Source organism: Phascolarctos cinereus, unplaced genomic scaffold (assembly GCF_003287225.1).
Source record: "Phascolarctos cinereus isolate Bilbo 61053 unplaced genomic scaffold, phaCin_HiC Scaffold_9;HRSCAF=440, whole genome shotgun sequence".
In the NCBI taxonomy this organism is placed as follows: domain Eukaryota; kingdom Metazoa; phylum Chordata; class Mammalia; order Diprotodontia; family Phascolarctidae; genus Phascolarctos; species Phascolarctos cinereus.
Genome location: NW_027556402.1, coordinates 6,766,407 through 6,779,293, shown reverse-complemented (window position 1 = coordinate 6,779,293; position 12,887 = coordinate 6,766,407). Strand labels below are relative to the sequence as shown.

Sequence of the window (12,887 nt, the reverse complement as noted above, 5' to 3'; positions counted from 1 at the left end):
CTTGCCACCAGTCTCCTCCATCTCAGATCCATCCTACACATAATTGCCAAAGTGATTTTTCCAAAGCACGGGTCTGACACTGCCACTCCCCTACTCAATAAACTCTCATGGCTTCTTGTTGACTGTTTCATCTTTTTTTGTTTGTTTGTTTTCTGGTGAGGCAGTTGGAGGTAAGTGACCTGCCCAGGGTCACACAACTAGTAAGTGTTAAGTGTGAGGCTGGATTTGAATTCAGGTCCTCCTGACTCCAGGGCCAGAGCTCTATTTACTGAGCCACCTAGCTGCCCCCTTGACTGTTTCATCTTTATCTCATCTTTTTAAATTTCCATTTTTGTCTAACTTTTATGATATATGCAATTATTAGCATAACAGTCAATGCATATAATTGCAAGTAAGTCAATATACACATATTGAGTTGTATCCTCATTTTTTTTTTAAATGATAGGGGTGTGCTATTGGAAGAAGTTTGGAGAGCACTGGTGTGGCGATCATTCAATTAAGTGTTAGTGTCTGTGGGACATGGAACAGCCATGCTGGTGGTCACGATATTCTTAATTAGGAAAGACGCAGAGAGAGAACTAGAAGCATTTCAAGAGCAGTTTGTTGGGAAGGGAGCCATGATGGTGGACCCCGAATTGTCCTTCATTGGCCTCATGGGTTCTTGTCTGCTCTCTGGTGCCTCAGCTCCCATCACCTTGCTTTGTAGCAAAGACCTTGGGCTGGAGTTGTGATGAGGCTTTAAGGAATTGGGGTAAGAACCCTGACTTTGGAGTCAAAAGACCTGGGTTTGAATCTTGGCCCTGTCACTTAACCACCTCTTTCACCTTGGCCAAGTCTCTTCAGTGACCCAGGCCTCAGTTTCTTCACCAGTAAAATCATGAGGTTGGCAAAAAGTTACTAAATTGTGCATACCTAACCCAGATGTGCACATTCTGATCCAGGGATACAACTACTAGATACATACCCCAAAATGTACCAAATAAAGAGGAAAATGGCCCACATGTAAAAAATATACGTGTGTATGGAGACATACATGCAAATAATATAATATATACGTATACATGTGCATACACACAGAAATATTGTGTGTATGCCTATATACACACACATATGTATATATATGCATATATGTGTCTGTGTGTATACGCACACATACACACCCACTCTTTTCATAGCAGCTAAAAGTGAGAAACTAAGGAACTGTCTTCCTATTGGGTAATTGCTAAGCAGATTGCAGTGTATGAATGTAATGAAATATTGTTGTGTGGTAAGAAGTGATGAAGGGGATGGTTCCAGAGAAACCTGGCAAGACTTGCGTGAACTGATGCAAAGTGAAGTGAACAGAACTTGGGGAACAGTGTATACAGTAACAGCAATGTTGTAACAGCAATCAGCTGGGAAAGACTTAAGAACCCTGATCATGCAATGATGAACCATGAGTCCAAAAGACTGAGGAAAAAGCGTGTCCCTCATCTCCTGCGGAGCAGGAATGAACTCATGATGCAGAGAGAAACCAACCTTTTTGCTCCTGGCCACCATGGGTTTTGTTTTGCTGGACTCCAAATGTTTATGATAAGTACTTTCTTTTTCTTTTTCTTTCTTTTTTGGTTCAATGGGAGAGGTTACAGATTACAAGTGAATGCATAAACCAATGCAAGTTTAAACATAACAAGGTTGGCTTGCATGATTTCTGTGGTCCTCCCAGCTCTAAATTCTATGATTCTCTGATTTGCTTTTCACATAAGTCCAGCCTAACAGAGACAGATGGCAGCAAGCAGAGGATCAGGGCCAGAGGATCAAGGGGCCAAAAGATCATAGATCTATAACTGGAAGGGACGTTAGATGCCATCAAGGCCAACCTCCTTCATTTTACAGATGAAGATACCGAAGCCCAGAGATGTGAATCCACTTGCCAGGTGTCACAGTAAATGTCTGAGGCAGGATTTGAATCCAGGTCTTCCTGACTTTAGGCCCAGGGCTCTATCAACTACACCAGGGGTTCTGGACATCTTTGGTGGTCTGATAAAGCCCGTGGTCCCCTTTCCAGAATGTCTTCAAATAATAGCTTTATTTTATTTACATAGCACTTTAAGTTTTGCAAGGTGTTTTACAAATATTATCTCATTTAATCCCCACAACAACCCTGAGTGGTATCTGCTGTTATGATCCACATTTTACAGATGAGGAAACTGAGGGAGAGATTAAGTCACACAGCTATGTGTGCCTCAGGTATGCCTGACTACAAGTTCAGTACTCTACTCACTGAGCCACTTCACTTCCTTTAAATTTTAAAATGTGTGAAATAAAATACATAAGACTACCCCCCCAAAATGGCTTCCCCCATTAGAATATAAGCTCCTTGTTGGCAAAAACTGTCTACTCATAATTGCATTACTACCAGTGGCTAGCACAGTACCTGGCACATAGTAAACACAAGAAATCCTTGTTGATTAACTAAGGAAAGGAATTATATTGAAATACAGGTTTAGATATATTGAGGAAGAAAAAGAAGTTCATGGAAGCCCAGTTAAGAACCCCTGTGGCCATGACAATTGTATCAGTGAGACCATTCATCATGGGACCTTGAACACAGTGAGCTTGCATTCGTGACATTATGGATACATTATGGGATGTGAGATGGGCCTTCCTACCAGGGCATCATCTGGAAGTGCTTTTTGCTCTGTGGATGCCTGCACGCCACTGACGTTGTGATTTGCCGACTAGACTTGGCAAAGGGGTTCTGGCTTTGTTATCCTCATTCTTTATCTGTTTGCATGTAATCAGTATATTGTTTACATTATAGAATTAGATAATGGCTTTTTACTCTGCCTTCAGAGGAAAATATTCAGCTGCACAAAGGGCTTCTAGCCTTGACATAGGTTTCTGAATACGTCTAATTACCTTGGAATTGGTCGTTTGTAAGAGTAATTTTCAAGTTTCTGAAGCATGACCACTTCACACCTCCCAGCCAAGATTGTTAGCGTCAACTTTAAAAATGTCATAATAGAAAGTATGCCCCTTCCTCATGTAGGAATAATAATAGCAACGATAGCAATTAATAATGATAACAGTGAGAGCTAGCATTTATGTAGCACTTGGAGGTTTGCTAGGCACTAAGGAAGCACTTTACAAATACTGCCTCATTTGAGCTTCACAACAGCCCTGGAAGGTAAATCTGTCCTATATTTATCCTCATTTTACAACCGAGGAAAATGAGTCTCAGAGATGTTATATGACTTGCCCAGGGTCACCCAGTTAGTGTCTGAGGCTGGATTTGAACACACATCCATCTGAATCCAAGTCCAGTGTTCTATGCACCGAACCAATGAGCTCGAACACTGATGGGATACAATAGCGGGAGGTCCTTTGGACCATGCAGGAACCACTCACGATACAATGCCCATGGCTGTGGTGTTTCTCTCTTTGGGAAGATGATGAGAACACTGTATATTGAGTACACGCTATGTGTAAAGCACTGGGCTCCGAGAACAATACCAAGATTTATGTGACATGGGCCCTACCCTCAAAGAGCTTACAGTCTAGTAGTGGAAAATAAGATAGGGATTAGACTTCAGAGTTTTGGAAGCTCAGTCTCCCAAGATAAGTCAGCATGCCTGCATCTTGTCTTCTTGTAGAGTAGCTTAGGGAACAAGGAGGTTAAGTGACTTGTCCAGGGTCACCTAGCCAGGATATGCTGGAGATGGAACTCAAACTCAGGTCTTCCCGCTTTCAAGGCTGGCTCACTATAGTATTCACCATACTACCTCCCCAAGATATCCATACAAATAAACATAATGCACACTTGGCTAAGAGATGCCAGATGCTCCAACAGCTCACAGGCTTGAGAGGGCACTTCTGGTTGGCTCCAGGAAGAAGGGCTGTTTGATCTGGGTTTTAAGGGTGGGTAGAATTTACAGTAGTTGAAGTGGAGAAGGGAAAGGATAGTCAAGGCAGAGGCTACACAAATGACGTGGAGGATGGTTGCAATAACGGAGAATTAAGGAGACCCGTCTTTCTGGAACAAAATGGAGTAGTATTGGGTGAGTCTGGAAACCTAAGCTGGGACCAAGGTGTTGCATGTCAGCCTTAGGAGTTGGGTTTTTTCAGTTGGTTTTCTAAGGTTTTTGAGTTGGTCAGAGGATGTAACCAGCCTGCTCTGGTTAGGAAAGTCAATGTGTCAGCCATGTGAAGGATGATTTAGGGATGGGGAAACCAGCTAAGAGACTATGACAATAGTCTAAGTGAGAAGTAATGAAGATTGGAAGGAGGGTGAGGGCTAAGGGAATGCGGATGGAGGGAGTAAACTTTGGAGGCAGAAGAGAAAGTACTAAGACATTAATGAAATGAAGGAATAAAGGTGACCTTTGAAAGCCACAGAATGGGTCCAGCTCAGATTGAATGTGGTGAGCTCTCTGTCAGGAGTGCAGGGTCTGAGGCTGGAGCGCGGTATTGTGGCATTGAGGCGGTTTTTTGTAAGACACAGAACATGAATGAGTAAAAAAAATTACTAAATGTTTATTGTGTGCTGAGTCTGTGGCATTAAGCTCTAAGGATATGAATACAAGAATAAGGCCAGTCCCTGACCTCAAGGATCTTACATTCTCACGGGGGAAACAGCACATATAAGGCATTGGTAGCCATGAAGAGGCACTTTGGTCTGGTCAGTGAGGCAATAAAGATTTACTTAGTACCTACTGTGTGCCAAGTGCCACGCTAAGCACTGGGTATACCAAAGGAGGCCAAGGACAGGCCCTGCCCTCAGGGAGCTCACCATCTAATTGGGGATACAACAAGCAAACAGATCTGTGCAAATAAGCTATATACACACCATGAACAGGAAATATTAAGAGAGTGAGGGCGCTAGAATTAAGAGGGCTTGGGAAGACTTTTGGTAGAAGGTGGGATTTTAGTTGAGACTTGAAAGAAGCCAGGGAAGATAGGTGGGAGTAGAATCAGGAGAGAAGGGTGGCTGTCCTAAAAAGCAAGGGAGAAGAGAGTCTCAAAGAGGAGAGAGCGATCACCAGTGTCAAAGGCAGCAGAGAGATCAAGGAGACCCAAGGCTTGAGAAAGGGCTGTTGGATTTGGCGATGAAGAAGTTGCTGGTAACTTTGGAGAGAGGCGTTTGGGTGGAAGCATGAGGTGGGGAGCCAGATCCTAAGAGCCTGAGAAGAGAGGGAGAGGAAAGTCACGGGATGGTGAGGTTATAGGAATAGTGAGGAGAGCCGTCAAAAGGCAGATTTACACGCTCCATCCAGGAACAGTGGCAGGGTTCATTTGGTCCCTGGTGCAGAAGTGAGGGAGGAGAGGTGAAGGAGAGACGCAGAAAGGAAAGCACAGGAGAAGGGGGCAAGGAGAGCTGTTGGGAGTGCAGGGAGTGAGGTGAAGCATGGTGGGGCCTTTCCTGAAACTGTCATTGGGGTGGGAAGGCACCAAGCAGGACAGCAGGTAGCCCAGAGCTGAAGTTTCCCCAAAGGTAGCACGACAGTGGGTAAAGACATGATCAGAAAGTAGGGGGTGATGGAGAGCTTCGATTTCGGTAGGCCTTTAAGGTTTGCCTTTTACCTGCTCTAGTGCTCACAGCAACCTTGTGAGGTAGCTATTATTATCATTAGTATTATTAGTAGTAGTGGTAGTAGTATCAGTATCATTATTAGCATTATTGTTCTGGTCCTTATATCATCATTGTCATTATTAGTATTATGTCTCCTTTTGTTTGGAGAGGGAGTATGAGTACATAATGCTGCAGATGCTTTCAATGGCCCCCCTTGAACCGACAGCTACTTTTTTTGTTACAGGAGAGGGTTCATTTGGTGGGTGGTGGGACAGAGGGAGTTACATCTTAAAAAATGATGTCAATTAAAGCTTTGAAAGTTTTTAAGCTAGCTTAAAAACCATATTAAGACTTTTGGGAGAGTGTGTGTGTGTGTGCATGCACGTGTGTCTGTGTGTGTTTTGTGTGTGGTGTGTGTGTGGTGTGTGTGTGTGTCTGGGTGGATGTGGGTATGTATACAGCCAATAAACATTTGTTAAACACCTACTGTGTATCAGCCATTATACCAAGTGCTGGGGATACAAGTGAGAAAAAGAAACATAGCCCCTGCCCTTGAGGAGCTTACAATCTAATAGGGGAAGAGAGGTCAGGCTATGTTGTTGTTTAGCCATGTCTGAGTCTTTGTGACCCCATCTGGGGTTTTCTTGGCAGAGATATTGGAAGGGTTGGCCATTTCCTTTTCCAGCTCATTTGACAGATGAGGAAACTGAGGCAAACAGGGTTAAATGACTTGCCCAGGGTCACAGAGCTACTAAGTGTCATAGGCCAGATTTGAACTCAGCAGGAGTCTGGTCTGGCACTCTTATCCACTGGGCCACCCAGCTGCTGCCAGGGAAAGACAAGACACAAACAAAAGCTGAAGAGAGATAAGGGGAGAAAGCTACCTGTCACTGAGGGGCGTGGTGGAGTCCAGTCCAAGGAGTGCAGCAGCTCATGTGAAATGAACAGTTTGTTGGCCTGGGAGCCCTCTTTAACATAGGCTTTGAGTGCACACACACACACACCACACCATGCGCGCACACACACACACACACACACACACACACACACACACACACACACACACACAGACTGTGAGCTCTTTGAGATTAGGGACTTTTTGCCCGTTTGTTTTCCTGTGCATTTTGCTGTTGTTTATCTCCAGCACTTAGCACAGCCTTGTTCAATGATCCCTCTATATGTACACTTACATATCTATACATACGTACATACATACATATCTATGTGAATACACATACACATGCTTGAACATAAAATAAATATCCAAGCTTGGAGGAAAACACACAGACTCCTAGCTCAGTAGAGGACGGCTGATACTATACCGCGGACACATTGCACAGCCTGGCAATGATTGGAAACCCAGCTGGATGGCTTCCATCCACTTGCAGTGTTAAGAAGGAATGTGGAAATGATTCATTAGTGTTGTTTTGAGTAGTTTATATGAACAGCTTCTAAGCAAATCCTGAGTTGACCTAAACAGTGCCTGTCCTCAAGCAAAGAGAAACACAGTCATAAACAGCCTCTCCACCCTGCCCCAACCCCTCCTAGAATTTCAAACTAGAAATCCCGGCCGGTTCCTCATTACCAATTTGACCTTGAGAGAGACACCACCTCCCTGGGCCTCTGCTGGCTCTTGGGTAAAGTGGGGGGGTTGGATAACCCGACATCGGAGTTCCTTTCCAGCTCTGAAAAAGTTTTGATCTCATGATCCTACAAACATTTATCTTTTGTGCTTGGAACTTAAACACAAATACATGTCTTTGGGGGTTTGGGAACCAGGAAGTGGCAGACACCATAAATTGTCTGATGGGAAAATCTAAATGATTAACATAACAAACCCTTGAATGTTGAGGTCTAGCTCTTGGCCTTAAAAAGCCAAATCTGGTAAAAACTGGAAGGTAGTTGTTCACATGATAGATTGAAAAATACCCATAATAATGTTAATTAGTGACTTTCTCGAACACTGTGGCTTGAGGTTGAGCTGAATTGGAACAAAAATTCAGATATCTTTACTTGAGAATTTTATTCAAAAGGTATCTTAAAAAAATTGGGATGTGCTGGTGCCTGGAACAGCTTGAGTCCATGGAGCTAGTATAAGGTTTAGAATTTTTTCCTGAAAAAGTCACCCCTCCAGATTCACACCTTCTATGAGATTTGACAATTATCATTCCAGGGAGGGTATATAGGTGTGAATCATGGGAAAGCATGGACAGAGGAATGTGTGGTTTGGTATGCAGGGACAGTGCTCAAGTGGACTCTCTTTATTAAGAATTCTCTCTTACTCTGCAAATGTGTTCATACCTATAGATCTGGAAGGGACCTTAGAGGTCATTGTATCCAGCCCCTTCATTATACAGATGAGGAAACTGAGAGACAGAAAGGTGAAGTCAGTCAGTCAACAAACATTTTATTAAGTGCCAGGGTCATCCAGTTAGTAAGTGTCTGAGGTGGAATTTGAATCCACAGTCTGGTACCTTATCCATGGTACCATGCTTTCTCTTCCAAGGACTCTTGAAAATCTCATCTATTTAAATAAAGCCTTTCTAGATGTCTAGAGGTGACATGTCGTAGTAAATAGAGTGCTGGCCAGAGGAAGCTGGGTTCAAATCGTGATTCTGTTACTTACAAGCTACGAGACCCTCTGCAAGGTGCTTCCTCCCAGCTTCAGGTCCCTCATCTGTGAAACGAGGCTAAAGAGAACCTACCTCCTGGCTGCTGTTAGGCTAAGAGGAGGCATGTGAGTGTTATGGAAATGTCAGCCATTGCTAGCATTATTATCAAATTTGCCCCCATTTCCCCCCGAATTTGCAGTATGAGAATCATTTAATACTGGGTCAGAAACCTCAGTCTGATGTTCACCCTTACTGCATTTCCATCCTTAAAGAGCTCTTGAGTTTTGAGTATGGTCCTTCCCTGCTCAAAGGGCCTTCACCCCATGTAGGGAATGCTCCTTTTGTCAATGAAGATCCCTGTCCTTCTAGGACGTAGTAACTAGTGAACGGTTCACCACCTAGCAACCACCTGGGGATGGCCCTTCCAGATTAGCTCTTATGATTCTGGGGTGAAAGATAGTCCATCGCTGGGCTCTTCAATGGCCTCTGACAGCCTAGGGAGGACCCACTGAATTTATGAAGGGGGAGACAGTGACTTTGATTATCTGTTCATATGTTGTATCTTCCTAGTTTAGGAGTTCTTAATCTTTTCTATGTCCTGGATCCCTTGAGCAGGCTGGTGAAGCCTGTGGACTCCTCAGAATCATGTTTGTAAGTATATAAAATGCAATTCATAGGATTCCAAAGGAAACTAGTTATTATAATGAAATTGCTTGGAAAATATTAAACAACTGCACAGACCCCAGCTTTAAATCTCCTGTCCTTCTGAACATTAGTTCCTTGGGGAAAGGGAGTGTTTCTCTTTTGACTTGGTATCTCCATATCTTACCCTTAATAGGCACTTAGTGAATACCTGTTGAATGAATGAATGAATGAATTCTCACTTGATCTTAGTACAGACCTGCCTTCTCTGCTCTGGTCCATTCTGTCAGCAGTCTCACAAGAATTCACCATGTTCTTTGCGTCTTCCAAAGCTCTTTGGGAAAGGAGGACAGGAATTAGGAGACAAAATCTCTGCCCTCAGTTAGTTCCTAGTCATGTGTGAAGAGAAAGGCTTAAATGTTTAGTGAGCCAAACTGAAGCTACAAAGAGATGTATGCACATGTGCTTAATTGTGGAGAGCTCTGAAAGGGTCCTCAGAGACCATCCAGTCCAAGCCCTTTATTTTCTTGATGAGGAAACTGAGATCCACAGAGAGGAAGTGGCATGTACAAAGTCCCTATATATAGTCTACAGGCAATGAGAAGCAGAAGTGGAATTTGAATCCAGGTCCTCAGACTTTCTAGTGCTTTCTAGTACCCCATGCTGCCTCTCTCCTGAGTGTTCACCAAAGCATTAAAGGTGGGGAAGGATAATTGAAGATGGGGATTGGGAAGGCTAGCAGCTGGGAACTGCCAGATTTTGAATGAAACTCAAAGCAGTCCTTGTGCCTGGGGCCAGCTGGGTGAGTGGATTCAGGCTTTTCCAAACCATATTCATCAGCATTTGTTTCTGTGACTGCTTATATTTCCCAAAACTTTGACAAATAAATTCTTAAGTTTCTTCCTGTCAAAGAGATCAATGATTGATTTTGATGCATTTTTCCAGTGCCAGAGTCATTCCTTATGTTAATGAGATAAGGAGGAGGTTAGATTCTTCTAATCTTGTAAACCCCAGAAGACGAAATCCATCTTTGTACCAGCAGGTTATTTAATTCAATTCATTTCTTCTTCATAGGATCCAAGGTTCAATGCGGAAGTGGACCAAATCACAGGCTACAGGACCCAGAGCATTCTCTGCATGCCAATCAAGAACCACAGGGATGAGGTGAGCTGGTGTGCTGCCCGGCACCGTCGGCTTTCCAGCTTTGCTCTGCTTCCTGAAGCACAGGATATGTTTTCTTACTTTGTCAAAATACACGAAAGTAACCATAAGAAATTAATGAAGCAGGGACATTGTGAGTCTTCTTTCGAATTAGGCCGAGTGTCATTTTGTGTCTTTATTCTTGGTATTGTTATCACCTTGGCTCAGTAAATGATTTGAGGCTGTTATTTCCCCCAGCCAACCTGATTTCAACCACACCCATCTAACTGTAGTGACTTAGAAGAGAATCCTTTCATATTCTATAGATCCTTAGTAAAGTCTGTTCTGTGGACATCCCTCTGACTTCTCAGCTGGTTTCAATGGATTTTAAATGAAAAGGAAAATAGACCAGATAGGCCTTTTTTTTTCCCCAAAGGTTGAAATTGTTGCTAAGTTTAGGCATACAGTTGTGGCATGTTGGGAATAGGGTGGGTGAGTGTGCGTCCATATGGGTGTGTGAGACAGAAAAAGAGAGACAGAGAATGTAGCTAGGTTGATCCAGCATAGTTATCCATGGCCACCCAACAAGCATTAATTAAGGGCCTATTGTGTATAAGAAGCTGTGAGGTAGGTGTTGGTAATGCGATGTGATCCTGGAATGAATGAATGAATGAATGAAAAAGCATTTATTAAGTTATTTCTTTGTGCCACGCTTTGTGCTAAGTGCTTGGTGTATAAATAGGAAGTCTATACCATCAAGGAGTTCATACTCTAGTCAAGACAAAATGAAATAAAGCTTCTGCCCTCAAGGAGCTTACCTTCTAAGGGGAGAAACAAATCCCCAAAGGGGAGAGGTAGCCAGGGAGGGGCACTTTGGCTCAGAAAGATCAGACTGTTAGTAGGACCATAAGGGAGTAGAGGGATGCACCCTAATAAGGGATTTTATTATGTTTTGTAGTAGGGAGGGAAGAAGGGTGGTGAAGGATATTTGATCAAGGGGTAAATACTTCTACATGACAGACATGTAGCCATCACTGGATCAGTACCTGAAAGCTTCCTACATTGGTCAGCTTAGTATAGATGGGGAAACTGAGGTCCCAAGAGGTTAAATGACTTCCATGAAGTCATACAATTCATATGTGGCAGAGCCACAATTTTAACCAGGTTCTCTGACTCTAAAATTAATGTCCTTTCCACTATCCCACAACTCAAGGCATATGTCACTTTTTTAAACTATTAATTGTGATGATGACGAAGTGATTTCAGAGATGCGGATAGCAAGGCCAGTTACTACCTTGAAATCAGTACTTGTTTTCTGCTGTTCAGTACGTAAATCCTTCTATGTTTTCTTGGTAATGGATCACAATAAAAGAAAGAAGATTCTTTCCCTCACCCTCTCTCAAAAAGAGGGAGAACCAATTGCATAGGTTGAGAGGTTGTTTGACTTAATCCATCTTCAACCACTCTGTCATCATAGCAGGGTGGCAGAGGAGGCAGAACTTTGAATTTGATGTCAGAGTTTCCATCATCCCAATCACCATCTGTATGACCTTTACAAGTCACTTTCCTTCCCTGGGCTCCAATGTCTTCATCTGTGAAATGAGGGGGTTGGACCAGATAACTTGTAAGGTGCCATCCTGCGCCAACATTCGACAGTCCTTGGTTATAACATGGGATGAGGACAGAATCAGTCAACTTAGCCTGCACCGACTTGTCATCTGTGGTAGAAACAGGTTTTCCATCCCTCTAGGGGTCTTCAAGTTAGATTACTGTTGTGGAAATTGTGTTGGATTTAAAGTCAGAGGACAGGGTTCAAATCCCACTTTTACCCACTACCTATGATGTTCAGTCATTTTCAGTTGTGTCTGACTCTTTGTATCCCTATTTGGAGATTTCTTGGCAAAGACACTCAAGTGGTTTGTCATTTCCTTCTCCAGCTCATTTTACAGATAAGGAAACTGAGGCAGGCAGTGTGAAGTGACCTGCCCAAGGTCATATAGCTAATGTGTCTGAGGCCAGATTTGAACTCAGGAAGATGAGTCTTGCTGACTCCAGACCTGTCACTCTATCCATTGCAGCTCCACCTAGCTGCCTGTGGTCTCATGTAACTCATCTGTAAAATGAGAGGCTTGGATTAGATGACTTCTGAGATCCCTTGCAATCTATGAGACTCTGATCCTAAATGTCTTAATGCCAGCTATGTCCGCTTCAGAGCAGAGCCAGCTATCACAGCACGCAGTTATTTAATAAAGTTTTTCCATTGTTTGTGAAGCTAAGCAGTCCAAGCCATATCTCAGAGGGACCTAAAAATTCAGAGAAACATAGATTTTTGTGGATGTAACATTAAAGGAAGTTGCAAACTTCAAAATTACCAATAGATGCATTCTCTTTGCTCTATTTTTATGAAAAAAAATTACTTTTTAATAAACAACAATTTATTTTCTCTCCTGCCTTCTTCTCCCTAGTGTGTGTGTGTGTCTGTGTGTGTATGGAGAGAGAGAGAAAAGAGAGAGAGAGAGAGAGAGAGAGAGAGAGAGAGAGAGAGAGACAGAGACAGAGAGAGAGAGAGACAGAGAGAGAGACAGAGAGAGAGACAGACAGAGAGAGAGAGAGAGAGAGAGAGAGAGAGAGAGAGAGAGAGAGAGAGAACCTCTTTGTGTAGTCAAGCAAAAGAAATTCTTGCATTGGCCACGTCCCAAAATATCTGTGTCTCATTCTGCCTCCTGAATCCATCACCTCTCTGTCTGGAGGTAGGTAGTATGCTTCATCACTGGGGCCCCTGAAATAATGGTTATTCATTGTATTGATCAGAGTACTTAAGTCTTTCAAAGTTGTTTGTCTTTACAATGTGTTTGTTATTGTGTAAATCGTTCTCCTGGTTCTGCTCATTCACTTTGCATCAGTTCATACAAGTCTTCCCAAGTTTCTCTGAAAACCATCCC

The 12,887-nt window shown here is 43.0% G+C and overlaps 1 protein-coding gene across 1 annotated transcript in view; it reads left to right on the top strand.

Annotated features, from left to right (window-relative positions):
• The window catches only part of PDE5A (phosphodiesterase 5A), a 186,248-nt gene that overhangs the window by 35,097 nt on the left and 138,264 nt on the right, over positions 1–12,887 (top strand). Inside the window, 1 exon segment of the mRNA XM_021008285.2 lies at positions 9,880–9,969. Within this exon segment, the coding sequence (XP_020863944.1) occupies positions 9,880–9,969 (90 nt within the window).